Source organism: Physeter macrocephalus, chromosome 1 (assembly GCF_002837175.3).
Source record: "Physeter macrocephalus isolate SW-GA chromosome 1, ASM283717v5, whole genome shotgun sequence".
NCBI lineage: Eukaryota > Metazoa > Chordata > Mammalia > Artiodactyla > Physeteridae > Physeter > Physeter macrocephalus.
This window is the reverse complement of record NC_041214.2, coordinates 75,732,198-75,754,110: the sequence shown is the minus strand read 5'-3', so window position 1 is coordinate 75,754,110 and position 21,913 is coordinate 75,732,198. Positions and strand designations below refer to the sequence as shown.

Sequence of the window (21,913 nt, the reverse complement as noted above, 5' to 3'; positions counted from 1 at the left end):
TTTTGTTTTGCTTTGTTTTTAGCAGTCATACAGTGATTTTATAGTGCAGGGATTTCAAGTGCTAACATAATTTCTGATTTTTCAATTGAAAACTCTAGAGACCATTTCCTGATGTTTCCTACCCTGGAAAATGTTGCTTCTCTTGATTCCTCATACTCTGTTGTTCCGCTTTTTACATTCCTAATTACCTTTCATATCTTGCTTACTATTATTCTTTTGTGTAGATACATTTGTCTCCCTAAATCCAAATATATATCAGCAACAACTCTGCACAGTTGGGGAGGCATACAGTTAAAATCTTTTTAAACACAAGTTCACAAACTATAATTCATCCTACATGTCACTGACAGATTAAGCTTTCCAAAACAGTTTTAATTCACTATCCTGTTCAAACCCCTCCTGATAACTCTCAAAGAGTCTTCCAGTCTCTTTAATTTAGTACCAACATCCATTTCCAGTATGTTATCTTTTAGTACATTCCTACACAGGGTCAAACATTAGTCAGATATGTCATTCCCTAAAATAGGTCTTGCCTTTTCTTCCATTTAAGCCTTTGCTCAAGTTGTTTGTTTCTATCTCACCTTCTTTACCAACTATCATTTTATCCATATTCCAAAGTCTCATCTCTAATAATATTTCTTCCATGAAGCCTTCCTTGATTATCCAGATGAAGTGTTCCACCCTTTCTCTGAATACCTACAGCTCACTGGCTCTTTCTATGATCTTATTAAACTATAATTATTTTTGTATTTGGTCTTACCTTCTCTACTTCATACATTTTAAGCTCATACAGGACAAAGATTATGATATTTACCAGAGCACTATATCTTGCATTACACAACTAAAGAGAAGACAATATGCAAATATAGTTGGAAGAAGTTAAAAAAAAAAAAAATCTAACAACTTCATTCATATTAAAGTATAAACCAGGGCAAGAAGTATTACAACATTTAACATTGCCTTAAAAATATTCAAGAGATTCATTCATTCATTTATTCACCTATCAAACAAATATTTATTGAAGGCCAAATATGTGCACAACCTTGTTCTGGTCACTGGTAATAAACTAGTAATATAAAACAAAGTCTCTGCCCTCATAGAAGGAAACATTCAAATGAAGACGACAGACAAACTAATAAACAAGGATTTATTCAATAGAACCACAGGTAGGCAAAAATGATATGAAGCAAAAAGACCAGAGCAGGAAAGGAGAGAGTGACACAGAGGTCAGGAAAAGCCTAAGATATCCAAGTGGAAACAGTTGTATTTCCAAGCACAAAGAGCTGTATATGTGTGTCTAGAGTTCAGAGCATAGTTTCAGGATACATGTAAATTTGAGACCCACCAACATATAAATGGTACCTTAAGCCACTAGATTGGAAGAAATCACCAAAAATGAAACTATATATAGAAAAGAGGTCCAAGGGACAAATGTGTGTTACTTTGATGAAATAAATGACATCTACAAAGCCAAGTAAATATGTAATTGCATTAAGTGATGTGGATGCTTACTGACTTACACGAATTCTCATCTCCAACAGAACACTGAATATAGGGAAATCAAACTTAGAACAGTGGCATGATATTCTGACACACTAGATAAATAATGTAACTGTTAATCTACAGAATCCCCTTACCCTTATCATGTAAGTAATAAATATACAACTCAGAATTATAAAATGTTTTCCAATTTTGTTTCCATGTCAATTTACACCTTATCCCTAAACCTTATACAATATTTATCATATTGACACAAGAAAATTCAAATTAACTCCCTTTCAGGAGGAAGGGCTCAGTTCTGTATAATTGAGCCTCTGGCCCAATATCTTCTCAAATATATTTGAGAAGTGGTAGTATATAAACATGACATTTCTAGGAATTTTTAAACTTCTTACTTGTCATGTTTATCCAATAATACTGTTTTTCTATACCTACATTTTAATATCAATTCAAGATCTGGTTGAAGCTATTTCCCCTAGAGTCCTACTTTACATAAAAACTGACCTCACCACAGGAAGTTGTAAAAAGTAGGAAAGCACTATATAATTTTTATTCAGAAATGTTCGTGCCAGAAGTACATGTTCCACTCCTTATAAACATATCCCCTTTGAAATGTATTTCCTTTAAATACGACCAAACTCTACAAAGATGATTATAATAATTAATCTGTTTCATATATGAATTGGTTTGTACATATAAAATGCTTGTTTTTCGATGCTTCCTAGGTGTATCAAAGGAACGACATATTTTAACAATTGTAATCAGCCCATCAGTCACCAGGTACCTGATAATGATGGCTTAACTCAGTTTAATTTTACCATAGGCAGAATCAAATAAATTTCTTCTTATGATAATTATTTTCACAACAATAAATCTTACTTTGGAGTAGAAATATTAAACAATTTCTGAATGACTTGGGAGAAAAAAACAATACAAAGTATTTCATACCTGCTTTATGGCAGTTACTGTTATCACAAAGAATAACGGAAGTCCACTGGTAATTGGACTGGTAGGTGTATCAATCATAAGCTGGATTAAAAAGCAGAGAAGGCAGAGTATATTTTATATTGTACACATCACACTATTAACATCTAGAATCTCATAATTATTGGGAAATCTGAAAACATTATACAAAACATGTATCATGGTCCAGATGAAAAAATAACATGAGAGAGAGACTATGCAGTGAGTGTAGTTTAGTTCACAGTTTTACAAGTTCACTTTGATGGCTTTTATATGGGGTTAGTAGAATATCTAAATCTATTGCATACCCACAAATACTGCTAGAGTGGACTCAGTCTCTGCTTTCTTAACACAGAGTACTTAAGGTCTTCCTCGGTATTTGCCTTGGAGGGGAGCTATAGCTGCTCAGAATCTCATTTCACATTTCTTTGCCCATCCTGAGAAATGCTGTAAAGTCTGTCAGTTTTTACCCTGGGATCCAGAATAAACTCACCACTTAGGTAGAGAGAACAAGACATGGGACTAGGGAAAGGGTTTCTTTCTACAAGTGATTTTGCTACACCTAGTGGAGCCAGAATGGTACAACTTGGAAAATGCTGCTGCATTATCTAAATCATACAACTGAGGTTTCAATAAACTGCTGGAAAAGAAATATTTTCAGTAATTACATTTGGTTATTTAGAACATGGGTCTAACAATTTATTAATATTCCTTTACTCTGGGTAGGCCAATTAAATTTGTTCTACTCCACACACAAGCTGAATTCCTGATCTTAGCTAGTAATTTCACAAATGCATGTTACATGGACATAGTAAGTACAAATTTCTCATTTTTCCAACTAAACCAAGCTGAAGTTCTATTGATGAAAAAAATCAGAAGTTCCTTTTCTGTTCATGAAGCAAAGCAATTAAAAAAAAGTTTCCTCAAGCTTTACAGTGACTACTTCACAATTTTTTTTTCTTTTGAAAGCCCAGGTTCTATGGAGAGAAAAGTTCAGTTTATATAAAAATTCAATGCCACACTGGAGGAGACTGCCAAGGTATTATCAGAAAAAAATTAACCTCTTTAAAAGAAAATGACACTTATTTTAAATCTTGATTTATACTCAAGTTTCATAAGCTGTTCCTTGATATTTTGACCTTAGGAAAAAAAGCACAATGTGAAAATTAAGAAACTGTCAAACAGCTTATAATGAACATAGATTTAGGTTAAGAAAATAGTCTCCTGGAGAAAAATCAATATTCACGGGGATTCTTAAAAATTATAATTAAAAAATTTTTTTAATAAAAGTAAAATTTAAATTAAAAAAAAGAAAAGCCAAAGAAAGATTTACTTTGTACAAAGATGGTTCCATAGGCAGAAATGTGCCAAAAACATGTGCTGTATATTAAAAGCCAAAATATTTATGTCTGAGGCAGAACATCTGAAAGGATGATGTTATTTTCTTGGCTTTGATTATGATTATCAGCACCATAGCAATCAGTGATAAAACAAAATACAATTAATCTTAAAATTCATTGGCTATTTTTCAGACATCTTGATGTGGTTTAAATCATTGTATTCAGTGAATACAATGGGGAAGCTCTGCAAAAAAAAAAAAAAGTGGTCCCACAGTCAAATGATTTAGAATGCAATAAAACTTTTCCCTGAAGATATATTTTTAGAACCCATGTCTATAAACTTAACAATTTATGAAGTGATAAAGCTTACCTGAACCAAAAATATAATAAGAAAATAAAAGTTTGCCACTCTTCTGAATTGTTCAAATAAATTTTTTGGAACAAAATTCCACACAGTATACTAAAAAAAAAAAAAGGAAAAAAAAAAGAAAAAAAAAGATCAATAAGTTAATATTTTAAAATAATATATACTATATACATATAATAACAAGAAAAGTAGCATCAGATTTACTAAGCCCTTAGACAAATTCATGTAACTCTCAATGCTACAAAAACTATGTGGTTTTTAAAGTTTCAGGGCTTTTATTCTATTTTTTTCCGTCTTTTACTATTTATTGGCAATTTTAGTATAATTTTAAAAAATGAGATAAACTGGAACCCATCAATTTTGCTATTAAATTCTTGGTTTTTTAGAAGTTGGAGATGGCAAATCTAAAATAATATTTTTATAATTGATTTTGGATTTTGGTTACACAAGACTGAACCTAATGCTGAAGATGAATTAAGAGTTGATAGAAATCCTAACACTGGATTCAATTTATTTTAAAGTTTATTAAATTTATATTTATTTATTTATTTTATACTTTATTTATTCAGAAATGGAGGAAATGGTATAATTATTCAGTTATTCCGTTAAGCATGGGATATGGAAAAATAACCTAGAATGTGAAAAAGATTAAAAATTACTTTAGATAAGTGATCACTGGTATAACCATCAAGAAAATCTCATAAAGGATATGAAAATCTGTCACAATGTCAATTTGTAAAGACAGTAGAGTATAATGGTTACAAACATATATGGTAAAGGGTTAAACTGCTGTGGCCTAAATCCTAATCCAAGGTCATTTAGTGACCTTGGACCTAATCTCTTTGTACCTCACTTTGTGCCTCTATAAAATAAGGACAATAATAACAATCATACTGTATAGGGTTGTTATAAAAATTAAATGAGCTAATATATTTATGAAGCACAACAGACCCTGGCTCATATTAACTGCTGTGTGTCTGTTGTTGTATTATTAATCAGTTTATTAGCCCATAATGCTATATTATGGGGGCAGGGTAATATTGTCCAAATTTTACTTGTGCCATTCACTAATCACAACACAACTTTATGCATGAAACAGGGAAACACTTCACAGCACTGTTACTTTACCCTATGTCCATTCTCTCAGTAGAATGTAAGATCCCTAGAGACATTGTTTCATTTACTGCTCTATCGCAGTTACACTAGAGCACAGAGTTAGAGATCAAAACTTTAGCAGAATAGATAAATGAATAAATATGGTTGGAAAAAGAATTTTTTTTTCCAGATAACTCTCCTGATGTCAGGCAATAACCATTGGTCAATTCAACTACTGACCAACAACCATTGGTCAAGTCAACCACTGACCAATTCAAGATTTTCTCTGGTGCAATGCAAGACAGTTCTAATTTCTGAATTTTGGTATGTCAGAAATTTCCTTTTCTTTTTTTTTTTTTTGGCTGCGCCGTGCGGTTTGCAGGATCTTAGTTCCCTGACTAGGATTGAACCCGCGCCCTCGGCAGTAAGAGAGGAATCCTAACCACTGGACCGCCAGGGAATTCCCTTAATCAGTTTTTTGAGACCTCAAACATCCTTTCACATATGAACAATTTTATAAATACAGTTAGGTTCCCAGAAGAGCCCACAAAAGCCTATTTGACCCAAGGGTATATAAAGAATAGTACAATGCCTAACACCTTCCTTTCTTAGGTGAAATTATATTTTCAGTTCTAATCTGGGATACCTGAAACATATTTACCTGTGGTAGTGGTAGCACCAGTGGCTCTAGAATCTGGGATTGGGAACTATGTTCAAGGCTCTAGAGAAAAGAGAGGTAGAGACTTCCTGGAACCAGAAGAAGTCAGTGCTCAATGTGTGCATATGAGGTGGTAATTCTGGGTCAAACCATCACCAGTTCATCTTCACTGGGGTAAAAAGGCAGTTGTCCCTACAGGGATCATAGTATTTCCATGCAACTTCCTCAGCACCAGATCAAATGTATAAAACTTTATAGGAATTAACTTGACAATGTTCTATGTTTACATCAATCTATATAATAATGACAATATATTTTATCTTTCAGAATCTTGAAAAGAGCAACTATATAAGTTGGTAATAAAGTAAATTAATTGGTTTCAGGATGCTCTCTTTGGCTAGCTCAATAATACAATGGAAAAAGTGAGAATAAATAAAAATTTCTTAAGAAAGCTAGCTTACAAATGTTAGAATTATTGTTTTCGGGTTTTCTGAAATACATTAATAGATTGAATGAGTCTAAATTCCGCGTTTGTCCTGTCACACACAGAGGAGGCACTCTAGTAGAATAATATTAAGACACATGAAAAAAACTTCTAAGAAAAATATTTCATTATGCTTTAAAATTCTTTTAATTATTATGTAATAACAGTCAAGAAAAATGAACTAGAAGTATACCTTCTCTATAGCTATGTATACAACTTCATCATTGACTTTTTTCCTCCTAAGGTCTGACATTAGTAAGAAAACGAAAACATGGTTATAAAATTAAACCTTCTGCAAGGAAATTTTTTTTTAACATCTTTACTGGAGTATAATTGCTTTACAATGGTGTGTTAGTTTCTGCTGTATAACAAAGTGAATCAGCTATACATATACATGTATCACCATATCCCCTCCCTCTTGTGTCTCCCTCCCAGCCTCCCTATCCCACCCCTCTAGGTGGACACAAGGCATTGAGCTGATCTCCATGTGCTATGCGGCTCCTTCCCATTAGCTATCTATTTTACATTTGGTAGAGTATATATATCCATGCCACTCTCTCACTTTGTCCCAGCTTACCCTTCCCCCTCCCCGTGTCCACAAGTCCATTCTCTATGTCTACGTCTTTATTCCTGTCCTGCCCCTAGGTTCTGCAGAACCTTTTTTTTTTTTTAGATTCCATATATATGTGTTAGCATACAGTATTTGTTTTTTTCTTTCTGACTTACTTCACTCTGAATGACAGACTCTAGGTCCATCCACCTCACTACAAATAACTCAATTTCCTTTCTTTTTATGGCTGAGTAATATTCCACTGTATATATGTGCCACATCTTCTTTACCCATTCATCTGTCAGTGGACACTTAGGTTGCTTCCATGTCCTGGCTAGTGTAAACAGAGCTGCAATGAACACTGTGGTACATGACTCTTTTTGAATTATGGTTTTCTCAGGGTATATTGCAAGGAAATTTAAATTTAAGATAAGGAAGTTACTATAGCAAATTAAATTAAAGACATATCATGCATCTACAATGTGTAAGACACACTATAAGAGGAACAAAGAGAAGTTTAAATAGAGGAGATTAAGAACAATATATCAATAGCTATATTCAAAGATAAAGTAAAAGAAGGAATAGACAAAGAATTCAATGGGAAGGCAATTCAAGAAGTCAATGAGAAAGAAAAATTTAATGAAGGAGGTCACACTTGACATGGGCTTTAAGAGAGGAACACTCAGCAGGCTGAAAATAGGGGGCAAACAGAGGGAGAACATTTCAGGAAGGAAAGACAGAATAAACAAAGGCAGCGAGGAGGGAAGTTGATCGTGGCTTTGTGGGATAGAAGATATACAGTCTGAAAGGAGTTTAGGGAAATAATAAGGGAGTAGAAAGGTAGTAAAAAGGGAACAATGAGAAGCCAGCCTCATTTATGGTCAGGAAAAACAAAGACACTGTCTATATAAATATCTACATTCTTGAAATTGTGGTCAAAAACATGAAATATACATTCTCTGCAAAAACATATAATCTACATTTAAAAAACTGCAGTTATCAATACAAAATCATAGCAAAGGCACAGTGGTAGGGAAGTTCAACATGAGTTCATGGAATAGCAGGTAATCTGGTTTGGAAGTTTAAAAAAGTGGTAGTGGAATAATAAGGAAGTAATAAGGGAGTAATGAGAAAGACAGTCTCCACGTGTGTGAAAAAAGGGCAAGTTTATTTAAATATCTACATTTTTGACACTGTGGTCAAAAACATGAAACCTCATAATGCTGCATATGAAAAGTCATATAAAGATAGTTATCTCAGAAGTTCTCCAGGACACTCAGTTTCCAGTATTGGCAGACTGTGAACTCCTAGCAGATAAGAATTATGAAAACTAGATTAAAACAAACTATTTAAAATCCTGGAACATGTCCAAAATATAGACAGAAACTGGAAGAGGGTTTAATTTCAAAAAAATTACAAATGGAAGGAGTTTGAATGATAAACTATGGCTTCTTAGCCTGGAGATAATATACAACTCTCACAGCTATAGCAGCCAAACTGTGGGGGAAAACTACCCCCTTATCAACAAAATATCACAGAGATTCAGAGTTCAGGGCTAGAAAAGTGGCTGGAAATTGATGGGAAAATACTGATTGCGAAACCATGCAAGGAAAATGACCCAAATTCAGGACATAAACTATCCAAACCTAGGCTGACAGCTAAACTATGCACTAAAAAGGAAATGAACTAATGATACTGATACTTGCAACAAGAAGGATGAATCTCAAGAGTACTGTGTTAAGTGAAAAGAAGTCAGACACAAAAGACTCCTACTGTATGACTGTATTTATATGACATTCTGGAAAAGACAAAACTATAGTTAAAGAAAGCAGATCAGCTGCTAGTGCTAAAGGTGAGGAGGAGGGGGACTGGCTACTAACTTTTTGGAGTGACAAATATATTCTGTATCTTGATGATGGCGGTCACATGTTACACATTTGTCAAAACTTATCAAATTATACACTTAAAATTAGTGAATTTTATTGTATATAAATTATACCCAGTGTTTTAAAAATTTTTTTCAAGAAGGACTTTTATTTCTTGCATCACTTACTAAGAACTGTATCATTAATCTAAAGCTCCTCTATTACCCTAGATTCTGATATTTCCCCTTCCTGCCCTCTACTTTAGAACCACTGTCCAAATGAGATGTCAGTAATGGGTGTGTTGCATATGTAAATAATGTAAAGGCTGGAAAAAAGGAACAGGGAAAAGGAACCATTGGCCTAAAAAAACATCTTTAAGAAAAATGAGATCAGGATTAGAGAGAAAATATTAGTCGCCCTGGAAGAGAGGGAAGGAGCAATACGAAGATGCTTCTTAAGGTGGTCTATTAAGCAATAGCTATGCTCAGAGAGCACCTTACCCTCAACTCAGTTTCTGACTCACATCCTCTATAACTGCACTGTCCAATAAGGTAGCCACTAGTCACATGTGGCTATTGACAATTTAAAAAAAATTAAAATTAGATTAAAAGTTAAGTTCCTCAGTTACATTACCACATTTCAAGGCCTAAACAGCCCTATGTGGCTAATGGCTATCATATTAGCATGGAAAACATTTCCATCATGAGAGAAGAGTCTATCAGATAGTCTATTTTGAAATTGAAGATTATAGAATAATGCTAAGACATCTTAAAAATGCCATAGGAAAAAATGAAACAAGGAAAAATATGTAAAAGTGAAGTGGTTCCTTGGTACTATAAAATGTTTATAGAAGAATGATAAAACTGGAGGAAGTCAGGCTTTAAAGTCACACAGAACTGAGTTCAAACTCCGATCTCATCCCTGGGTAAATTATTTCCCTGCACTTCAATGGGAAAAACTGATATAAAATGAGTATAACAACACTTTGTTAAAGCTATCTTAAAGTTGTTTTAAGAATTAAATAATACGAGAAGTACCTAATACAGTGTCTGGCACATGGTATAAATATTAGTTCCTTAGTTTAATTGCAACTAAGGGTAATTTTTGGCATATTGGCTACCTGATATTAGCAACCAGAAACTTTTTATTTTACAGTTCACAATTTTGGTTAAGATAAATCTACCAACCACCATTTCCTTGAATTTTTAAGGATATAAACACAAACAAATCACCTTTTAAAACAAAATAGTACATAACCCACAGTTTTAGTAATAAAAGTGTTAATTCTTACCTTAGATGAAATGATCCGGTTATCTATAAATTTCTGAGGTGTGTAAAGGCCATACTGAGGAAACCTGTTGGCTATGTAAATAGTTCTTGTGTCACTTTGATGTGGTGGGTCAAAACCCTAAGGCCAAGCAAAAGAAAAATAATGGTCAACAAGGTTAGTTGTTATGATTCTTAACTGCTGGTTCTATTTAACTGATCATATTACACATATTATTATTGGTCTTGAACTACATATAGGCTCAATCTATTTACTTATCAGAAAAGTTAAGCCATATATTTTTTTCTTCAAAGTAAACAGGTACATTTTCTTCAGATATAAACTAACTAGGTAATAACCTCTGGTAATGAAAAATAGTCCATACTCTGTCAGAAATGCTACCACAAGATGACCTACAGAAGCACTTGAAGACAAGGCTTCTTTCCTTCCCTTTCATTCCTGGGGTTCCTTGCTTTTCTCTTAGGATAGATTCCTAGCCAGTGATATGGAAGTCCTGTGTAGCTAAGGCCTAGTCAGCACCTACCATATCTAAGGACAAAGGCTTACATTTTATTTTACACCCAGATCAACTCGGTTTCAAAGGGCTTTGTTCCCAGAGGACTTAAAATGTATTGGATAGCCCAGATTCATTCCATACAAGCATTTCTTTGTGCTAGTTACATTATCAATCTACTGCCCGAAATATGGATATATGCTATAATTCTGGCCTCAAATTTAGAAGACCCTCAATTAAGGTACATTTAAGAATGATCTCTAGTGGAAAAGTTTGCCCTGGCGACAAGAACACTGATACTTTATTCCTACAGCATTGTACTCTTTTCCAGAGTGGCAAGTGAATCTTTGATAGATATCGGCATCCCTGTAAAATTTCCACTAAGCACAGACACACACAAATAGTGGAAATTCCCATATTACCTAGAGGGATGTTTTGTTTAGCACATCAGAATATTAGAAATGCTATATATGGGTTTCAACTGCTGTTATTCATGGTTTTAAACAATTTATTTTGTGATCTTAGAAACAGCTAGTACAGAACTGTGCAAATTAAATGTATTTGTATACTCCATTAAAAAAATGAAGTTTTATTTGTTTATGCTACTTAAAGTGATGACCACATTTTGTGGATGTGCCATTATGTATCTGATTTCAAAATCAGTTTAAGGATAAAATGTGGCATACATGTTTATTTTCTCATAAATTTTCTTTTAAACATTTCACAATCGTGCCCTGTAATAACTCATGGGAGAAAGAGGGCACGTTTCAAAATCAGAGGCAGAACTCACTGCTCTATCTGGAATATCATAATCATTTAAAAGATATATACCATTTATTCAATCAATAACTATTTACTGAGTTTAAGCACTATGTTAAGCCATGAAGGATTATGTGATTTGTTACATACTCGAGCATATCATAACATGTTCCAACTCAATAAAAAAAAAATCAATGAACAAACAGTTTGAATGCTACTGCTGTAGTCTATGGATGTGTTTTTCAAAGATGGTCCACAGAAGTTTGCCTGTAATGTTCATAAAATAACAAAAGGGACACACAGGTAACAGAAGCATTAGACTCCATGGAGCATATTTGTTCTGTATCCACTCTGTAACCATGTTAACATAACACTAAGTCATACCCCATGCATGTAAACTTCTGAGATAAAGAAAAAAAAAGTAAACTTGAGGGTTTGAAAGAATATATAAATCTTTAAGAAGATGTCAAGACAACTGAGACTGAGAACCACTGCTATAAAATTTTATTTTATTTTTTGCTAAATCCCACCAAGATTATTACTATGTACATCTAAAGTTAAGAAACAAAAAACAGGGACTTCCCTGGTAGTCCAGAGGTAAAGAATCCACCTTACAATCCAGGGGACATGGGTTCACTCCCTGGTCAGGGAACTAAGATCCCTCATGTCGCAGGGCAACTAAGCCCATGTGCCACAACTACTGAGCTTGCGCGCCTCAACTAGAGAGCCTGTGCTGCAAACTACAGAGCCCATGTGCGCTGGAACCCGCATGCCACAACTACAGAGCCCACATACCTTGGAGCCTGTGCGCCACAACCAGAGAAGAAAAAATCCCGCACGGCACAACTAGAAAGAAGCCCACGCTGCAACGAAGAGCCCGTGCGCCACAATGAAAGATCCAACGCCGCCAAAAATAAATTAAATAAATAATAAATCTCTAAAAAAAAAAGAAACAAAAAACAAAACAAATGCCCTCCCCCAAAATATATTGATGTTTACATTATAACCTCTCATTCATTACTAGAATTAATATACTATATATATAAATGCATACACTTTACAGGAAGCAAATGTTCATCATTCTCCATCCCTCTCTCCTGGTTGAACCAGTGAACACATACTAAAGTTTTGGAACTCCTGAGATTTCTACAATTATTTCAAGGAGATATTTTGAGATGTTCCAAGAATAAAATCAGTTTTAAATTAAACTGAATTTTAAATTCAGCATCGCCATATTCCAAGAAATCATAATTTAAAAAAAGATGACAATACCAAAAGGAGAATAATGATAGTACGTTTTTCTTTATTCCCAAAGATGCTATAACATCCACTTAAGCATTTTGAGTTGTTTTTCCAGTGATTAATTAAAATGACCTTATCCAATCATGTTATAATCAATGGCATGCATATACATGTGGGTGTATTTTTTTACACACACAAAATAGTTAAATTGTATATTTGTGACTGCGGTATAAGTACAGCTAAGCGTCCCTCATGGAAATTAAAGCTATAACTTCAATTCATTAGCATCAGCTTCTCTGCCACAAATTCAAGTAGCCATGAACTAAATAAAAAGAACAAAACTGTCCAAAAACGAGAAAAGTGACTTAGGGCAGGTCTGTGAATCTCTGAAATTGTACGCAAATTTGCATATCTGCGCATTAAAATTTTTTTTTTTTAATTTTGGCCATGCCATGCGGCTTGCGGGATCTCAGTTTCCTAACCAGGGACTGGACCTGGGTCACAGCAGTGAAAGCGTCGAATCCTAACCACTAGACAACCAGGGAACTCCCATACATGCATTTTGCTGATGACAGAATAGTTTTCCTCAGATTTTGATGACATAAAGAAAGTTAGAACCACTTATCTAACGTCTTGCTTTTATAATCAGTTCCCCACCTCAATATTCCATATTTTTAAAATGACACAGAGAATTGTTGTTTCAATAACACCTCTACTTTGTTTAACAGGAATCAAAACAAACAGATTTTATCAAAATTAATTGTGTAACTATACCATTAATGTGAAGTTCAAGTATAGTTTCATGCTATTTCTAACAAGCATTATCAGCAATTCTATGCTACTGTACAATCTGAACTCCCTAATCACTAGGCTACGGCTACACATCAGGGTTCAGAAACCTCTGGTATGTATTACACTTTCAGCCCAGACTACCCATTCACACCCTGAACCCCTGGATGGCTTGCTCCTTTCTTCTATGATTTCATCTTGTCCTGGATAAAGGAACTGAGATAGATTAATGCTATTCTAGCCACCTGGTTTTATTTTTATACATTTATTTATTTATTTATTTATTTGGCTGTACCAGGTCTTAGCTGCAGCACGCAGGATATTTAGTTGCGGCATGCGAACTCTTAGCTGCGGCATGTGGGATCTAGTTCCCTGACTGGAAATTGAACCTGGACCCCATGCATTGGGAGCACAGAGTCTTAGCCACTGGACCACCAGGGAAGTCCCCACCCTGATTTTATTTTAATGCCTGTTAAAAAGTACAGCTGACCCTTGAACAACTCGAGGGTTAGAGGAGTCGACCCTCCACACAGTCAAAAATCTGAGTATAACTTCAGAGTTGGCCCTCTGCATCCTCAGATTCAGCCCTATAGTACTGTAGTATTTACTATTGAAAAATCCACATATAAGGGGACCTGCACAGTTCAAACCCATGTTGTTCAAGGGTCAACTGTATAGGCATTTGGAAACACACAAATTTAAACTATTTAAAAATAACAACTCTTATTAACTCTAAAGAAGTATGAAATTAAAAACCTCTTTTCTGTCTGGATTTGTGAGCATATGTAAAAACCACAGGTACTTTTAAAAAAAGTGGATCAGGGCTTCCCTGATGGTGCAGTGGTTGGGAGTCTGCCTGCCAATACGGGGGACAAGGGTTCCAGCCCTGGTCTGGGAGGATCTCACATGCTGCGGAGCAACTAGGCCCATGTACGACAGCTGCTGGGCATGTGCTCTGGAGCCCACGAGCCACAACTACTGAAGCCTGCGTGCCCGGAGCCCATGCTCCGCAGCAAGAGAAGTCACCGCAATGAGAGGACCGTGCGCCATGGCAGGGAATTGGCCCCCGCTCACTGCAACTAGAGAAAGCCCAAGCGCAGCAACGAAGACCCAATGCAGCCAAAAATAAATAAATTAAATAAATTAAAAAAAAAAAAGTGGATGAGTATTTAAGGTGGAAAAATAATCCCATGATGGCATTCAAGGAAAGAACTGAAAACACATGGGGGACTGATTTGAAAAAGACTCCTTTTGTAACAGTAAACTGATGAAACCTAGGGAAACCAAACCAGAAAACAGCTTATAATTTTTAGATGTTGGTTCTGGCACAAAGCAGTACTTAGAAATGACTCATAACATTTTATATTTTCATACCAAATATACCAGCCTCTGTACTATTCTTAAAATCCCAAAGATTTTATGAAAAATACAAGCATTACAAATAAGAGCTAAGAAGAAACTAAAACTACAGTCCTATAATTATTGTCACACTTCTTTAACATAACTAAGAAAACATGTTGAGTTCACAGTGATTAAAGTAAATTTGTACATTTAATCATTCCTATGTGTGATCTATTTCCTCCATAATAGAAAGAAAAAAACTACAAAACAAACCAAAAAACCATGAAAAACAACATAAAAAGAAGCTTCAAAATCAAAACTGCAATGGCACTGTTATTAAAATAAATGAACAGAAGCTTTATTTCAGTCACACACTTTCTATGACACAAAGTGATTTTTGTTGGCTATGTGTTCCAATGTACACAATACTTCTGGGGAAGAATGATTTAACGTATTTTACCAAATCTATAAACTTAATTGTGAATTACTGTTTCCTGGATATAGACTTTGAATAAAATACATCTATACGAAGGTATTATAAGGACAAGATAATTTTACACTGTTGAGACCAAAGAAAGGTGAGAGGGAATAACTTAAAATGTCCATGATCTAAACACAATTTAATTTTAACTTTTTGTATCATGTTACATAATTTTCATTTTAGGATTTAAGGTAGTTTGCCATCTATTGGACCAGTCTGAACTGGTTTAGTGAGTGCCAGTAAGAACTCTGGCTTACTGCAGAGGTGGGTTGGAACTGGCTTTCCAGTTACAGGGTTCAAAATCTAGAGTGATCTTTGACTCCAAACATCTTAAATCATCTGCAAATACTTTACTACAGGAAGTTCATCTCTTACAGGAAGTTCATCTCTTATATTACCTCCCAAACTTGATTTCCCACTCCAACATACACCTCTAGCAGCCCCTGTGGAAATAATATGGTGACCCCTCAAAAAAGTAAACACAGAATAACTGTATGATCCAACAATTCCACTTCTGTGTATAAACTCAAAAGAAATGAAAGCAGAGACTCGAACAGATATTTGTAAACCCATGTGCATGGCAGCATTATTCACAATAGCCAAAAGGTGGAAGCAACCCAAGTGTCCATTGACAGAAGAATGGATAAACAAAATGTGGTGTGTACAATGGGATATTATTCAGCCTTAAAAAGGAAGGAGATTTTGACACATGCCATAACATGGATTAACACTGAAGACATTATGCTAAGTGAAATTAAGCCTGTGACAAAAGGACGAAATTTTTAATTTATTCCTCTTATATAAGGAATAAGAGTTGACAAATTCGTACTTTGCCAGGCATTTATTCAAGGGGGGCTGGGGAGGGGAGAGGAACAGGGCATTAGTGTTTAATGGGTATAAAGTTTCAGTCTGGAAAGACCAAATAGTTCAGGAGACAGATGGTGGTGATTGATGGCTGCATAGCAGTGTGACTGTACTTAATGCCACTTAACTGTATATTTAGAAATGGTTAAAATGGCAAATTTTATGTTAAGTATATCTTACTAGAATTAAAAATTTGTCAATTTCACCCATTTGGGACTTTACCATGGATTTTCTGGATTACAAGAATCCTATTTGGCCATAATTCAACTGTGACAGTAAATGTCTCTTATTTGCTAGACTGGTGATTTGAAATCACAGAGACATTTATGATAAAAATAAATTTGTGAGGTACTTTTAGTTTAGATCAAATTTAAAATCATAGATTTCACTAAGGGAGAATTTAAGGTTTCTGTAACCAAGAACCCTAAATTGATTTTTTTGGTTTACCTATCCAGTTGAACACCAGCTGGATAAGGAATTTTCGAAACTAGTAACTTCTACCTGTGGTATCCAGATTGGAGATAGATGAGTAAAATGGAATTTCTACTAAGGTTTCCCAAACATTTTTAAGCCTTCTCCCTCTCCACTCACAATCATAAACAACAACGACAACGAAGATGGCTTCCTACGTCCTCCTCAGTATATCAGAAGCAATGGGGTTACAGTTCTGAGGCCAGAGACAAATATCCCTTACAAAGTATCTTCAAAGTGTAATATTTTAAAATATGTATCAATCACAAAGACACACCCACAAAATTCTGAACAATAACAACATTAAAAAGTATATTGAAATAAACTATACTTCAATTAAAAATAAATAAAAATTTAAAAAATAAATAAAAAATTGGCGAAAAGTATATTGAAGACAAAGAATAGAGATGCTGGTGAATCCTACTTATTTAGGCAAAAATTGACACAAAAGGTAGAAAGAAGTAGGGCGGAAGGGAGATACACAATTGTCCCGTTAATTTTATATATAGGAAACTTGTTTTCAGGAATGCCTGAACCAAGAAACTGGAACCAAATAAATAGCAGCAGCGGCAATAACAAAACCCAACCATCAAGTACCTACTACCAGTCTCACTTTCCACAATCTAGACATCCTACCTTTCATCCTGCTATAATTATAAACATTTTAAATGTTTCTCAAAATTGGTAACACTCTTGCTCTTATGTTGAATGAAACTGTATGCTGTTCCTATTACCAGATAGCTACAATGGAATACCAAGCATTAATATTTAGCAAATCAACCAAAATAACACTATCACTGAAATACTATTTCTGAATGACCATACAGTTTGCTTTACAGGCTTTTCTGCTCACCTATGTTTTCTGATCAGTTGCTTCAGTGTGTTTCCCTATTCTCATTGAGAGAAATTATATGTAATGGTTCTCAATTAGAGCTAAGAGATTACATGCCTCAAAGTTAAAACTCCTTTTGGGGAATGAGCCTAAGGGAAGGAAGGAAGACTTCTAGAAACCATTTTCAGAAATGAGGTTGGTACTGATTTTCACAATGATTTGAGGGGTGGGGGTGTCTAGTGGCATTTAGTAGGTGGGTGAATGGGTGGGACAGAGATATTAGACATTCTTCAATGAACTGCAGAGTCCTGACAACAAGGAAATGTCCTGTGAACCAGGCAACTTTCAAATGCCCTGCCTGATATTCACATTCGTAAAAATCTCTTTAGAAAAATATGAACCTCCTCTTTAAAAACAAACACAAAATGCTTTGCATGGATTTGTGAATTTTTCAGCAATGCAACTACCATGTAAAATGAAGGAAGATAACATTTTGTCAGAACTTCCCAGAGTGTTCACTGTTTCAGAAAACTGCATCACCAATGGAAGTGTCAATTGTATATGAGTCACCAATACACTACACTTTAAGCAGTCTGCACTAGTAGCCATGAAGTCACACTGATTACAGCATTTGATTATTCACTACCTTTAGTGTAGTTACGATTGAGTACCTACATACTGAAACAGATATTATTTAATATAAACGTATTTATTTTTCCTTCATACTAGTTTCCTTCACAACTAGGGTTATAATGTTGATTTTTTTAAAAAAATCAAGTTATATATGTAGCAGGTTATATATTTAAATTTTATTTCAAGATAAAAATGGAAAGAACATTTATGAAATATCTGTTAGAAATAGGGGGCACTGGGCCCAACAGGATTGAAAACTATGTACTTTTATGGCCAAAATCTAACCAATATTACAAGTATTATCTTGGGTTTACAATAGAATCCCCTCAAGTTAGAAGCTGCTGCTTATACCATGAGCAGAATATCAGTATTCAAGCCAGGAAACTACAACAAATATTTCCAAGTACATATTTAAACAGGCTTAGGTGTTACAGAGAAAAATGCTAAACAATAACAACATAAAAATATATTGAAGTCAGAGAATAGAGACAATGAGTGAATCCTATTTAGTTAAGACAAGAACTAAAACAAAAGGTAGAAAAAAGTAAGGTGGAAGATACACAATTGTTTTACTAATTTTATATGCTGGAAACCTGAGAAACATGCTTCAGAAGAAAGTAAAACATGTCTAAATAAGATTTAAAAAAAAGAACTTAGCAAATCCTAAACTATTGCTATGAAAATTTGAAAATTAAATTTTAAGCATGGAAATGATTATTCAGCAACACTGGGTCAAACTGACATAATTCTGAAAATGTATTTTAAAAAAAACACAAAAGAATATGTTCGCATATTTTCAGTTCTTTTGGCAAACAATTCATTTACCCTGTATAATGACTATTAAAATTCTACTGCTGATCTGCAAATTCTTGCCTTTTGGTATTTTCCAGCATGTAATGAAAAAAATTTACTTTAACAACCAATCAAAGAGTATTTACTGAGTACTTAACTAGGTGCTTTTCAATGCACTAAGGACCACTGATGATAAAAAGGAATACGTGACTTAGTCCTTGCCCACTTGGAGCTGATGAAACCTTGGTGTTTTAGGCCCTACAATTTATTACTTAGATATCACCTAATTTCCTATTTCCTCTCACATATTTAAGATCAAACTAGAATTATTTTCTGGTTTGAATGTGGTATGCCCAGCATGGATATCTACTAAGCAACTTTATGTAGAGTTTTGGAGAGAGGGTTGGACTTGAGATTGGAAGCCAGCAAGCATAATGATGGTGGTTATCGTCAAAGATATGTATGAGACTGCCTGTTAAGAGAGTACAGAGGAAGAAGAGAATGAGGGTAGGAGATGGAATTCTGAGGGCTATCATTTAAGATACATGTGGGAGAAAAGGAATAAGCAAAAAGGAAAAAAGATCATCAGAGCAGAAGAAAAACAAGAAGGGTAGTATGGCAGAAACCTGGGAAGAAGTTGCAAAAAGGAATTATTTCATATGCTGCAAAGAAAGATAAGAAATGAAAAAAAGACAACTGAATTTAACAATTCATAAATCATCAGTGGCTTCTGCCAATGCATTCTGACTACAGTTAAAAGGGCTACAGTGGATTAATGACTGGGGATGGAGAGGAGGGTGGGGAAGTGGGGAAAGCAGTTAACAACTGAAAAGCTGGATCAAGTGAAACATTTTTAGTAAAAGCAAATCATAAGCTTATTTTTATGTCTGAAATGAAGAATCTGGTAAAGAGGAAGAAAAAGTTACGGGAAGGATAAATCACTGAAGGATCAAGGAAAAAGAAGAGAAAACAATCAAGAGCCAAGGTATAAAGCATTAACTGTGGAAATGGACAGGATCTCTAATTTGAAATAGAATTTAAAAATTTGAACATGAAAAATGAAGAAAGCTGAAATCATATACTATTACATTTTCTACTTTGGTAATTTTAAGAAATACCTTTATGATGAGTTGATACAGTCATCAACTAAGCAACTAAGTTCAGTTACTCAGTGTTTACAGACTTCATATCTTCCTATGGCTTTTTGTATACACTCACATCTAATGGAAACTCTGACTGCCGCCACAAATCAGATCACCAATTCTTCCCTATAAGATTCAATTAACTCTAAACTTCACATTCACTTTTTAAAATAATTACTAATAGATATTTCTTTTATAACAACAAAAAAACGTAATTAGGAAACTTGGAGACACTAATTATTAATGGTCATCACACTGATTTCTGATAACCAAAGGCAATGGTTCACAGAGTTTTGGATTTCACAGAACAGTAAAAAAAATTTTAACTGGAAAACTAACATAAATTTGCCAACTTCTAATTCTTCTAAGCAAGAATATTAATAAAAAAGAAAGTAAGGACAACCTAAGACTTAGTTCTTCTCGAAAGTCTGAGAAACTATCACAGCCCAGTGGAGCCTAAGAACACATGAAGACTAAATGTAATGTGTTATCCCAGAGGAGATTTTGAACCAGAAAAAGAATACTAGTGAAAACCACAATGAGATATTACCTCACACCTGTTAGAATGGCTATTATCAAAAAGACAAGAAATAACAAGTGTTGGTGAGGATGTAAACTGGTACAACCACTATGGAAAAAGTACAGAGGTTCCTCAAAAAATTAAAAATAGAACTACCATATGATCCAGCAATTCCACTTCTGGTTATTTATCTGAAGAAAATGAAAAACACTAATTTGAAAGATATATGCACTCCATGTTCACTGTTGCATTATTTACAATAGCCAAGGTATGGGAAAAAACTGAATGTCTATCAACAAATGAGTGGATAAAGAAAATGTGGTATATATATATATATATATATATATATACACACACATATATATACATATATATATAATAAAATATTATTCAGCCATCAAAAAGAATGAAATCTTGCCATCTGCTGCAGCATGGATGGGCTTTGAGGGCGTTATGCTAAGTGAAATAAGTCAGACAGAGAAAAGACAAATACTGTATGATCTCACTTATATGTGGAACCTAAAAAAAACTCCAAGCTCATAGATACAGAAATAATGGAGAACAGACTGGTGGTTGCCAGATGTGGGGTTGGGGAGTGGGTAAAATGGGTGAAGGGAGTCAAAAGGTACAAACTTCTAGTTATAAAATAAATAAGATATAGGATGTAATGTACATCCTGGTAATTATAGTTAATAATACTGTATTGTATATGTGAAAATTGCTAAGAGTGTACATCTTAAAAAGTTCTCATCACAGGGAAACAAATTCTGTAACACTGGGTGGTGATGGATATTAACAAGACTAACTGTGGTGATCATTTTGCAATATATACAAATATGAAATAAAGTACAGGGTTTAATTAATAATAATGTATTAATATTGGTTTATTAGTGTAACAAATGTAACACAGTAATATGTTAACAATAAGAGAAAGTGGGTGAGAAGAATGTACAGGAATTCTCTATTATTTTTGCAACCTTTCTGAAAATCTAAAACTATTTTAAAATAAAAATTTAATTTTTTTAAAAGTTAAAAAGACAGTCCTCAAAAACAAGGACATATATAAGTTTAAGCAAAGAAACACACACACACACACACACACACACACACACACGTGTGTGTGTTACATTGACCTTGCTTTTATCATTTTGCCATAGACCACTGAAAACTTTATCTCCATCTACAGGAAACATCATTTATTAGGGAACTTATGGTCTAAGAGACTATATAAAGATTGATAAAAGCATCTCTGATTATTTAAGAATTTTAACTTTTCCTGTCTCATAATAAATTCCTAAGTTTCTTTCTTTTTTTTAATTCTGCAAATATACAATGGAAAAAAGGTTGATCAATACTCGCAGGTAAGCACTGCATCAATTCCCTTTAATGTTGCATAGGAGTTGGACGCACAGTCTGAAGGTCTGCACATCTAAGTTAGAGGCCA

At 34.2% G+C, this 21,913-nt stretch overlaps 1 protein-coding gene across 6 annotated transcripts in view; it reads right to left on the bottom strand.

The window, feature by feature from the left end:
- ATP11B (ATPase phospholipid transporting 11B (putative)) overlaps window positions 1-21,913 on the bottom strand; it is a 125,734-nt gene that overhangs the window by 87,321 nt on the left and 16,500 nt on the right. For all 6 annotated transcript variants that reach the window (XR_003680393.2, XM_024124357.2, XM_028491523.2 and 3 more), the window contains exons 2-4: window positions 10,114-10,230; window positions 4,174-4,263; window positions 2,449-2,529 (exon numbers count right to left, since the gene is read on the bottom strand). Coding sequence is in view for 5 of the 6 variants with exons in the window: in XM_024124357.2 (XP_023980125.1) it covers window positions 2,449-2,529; window positions 4,174-4,263; window positions 10,114-10,230 (288 nt within the window). In the remaining variant the exon portion in view is untranslated. The remainder of the gene's footprint in view (window positions 1-2,448; window positions 2,530-4,173; window positions 4,264-10,113; window positions 10,231-21,913) is intronic.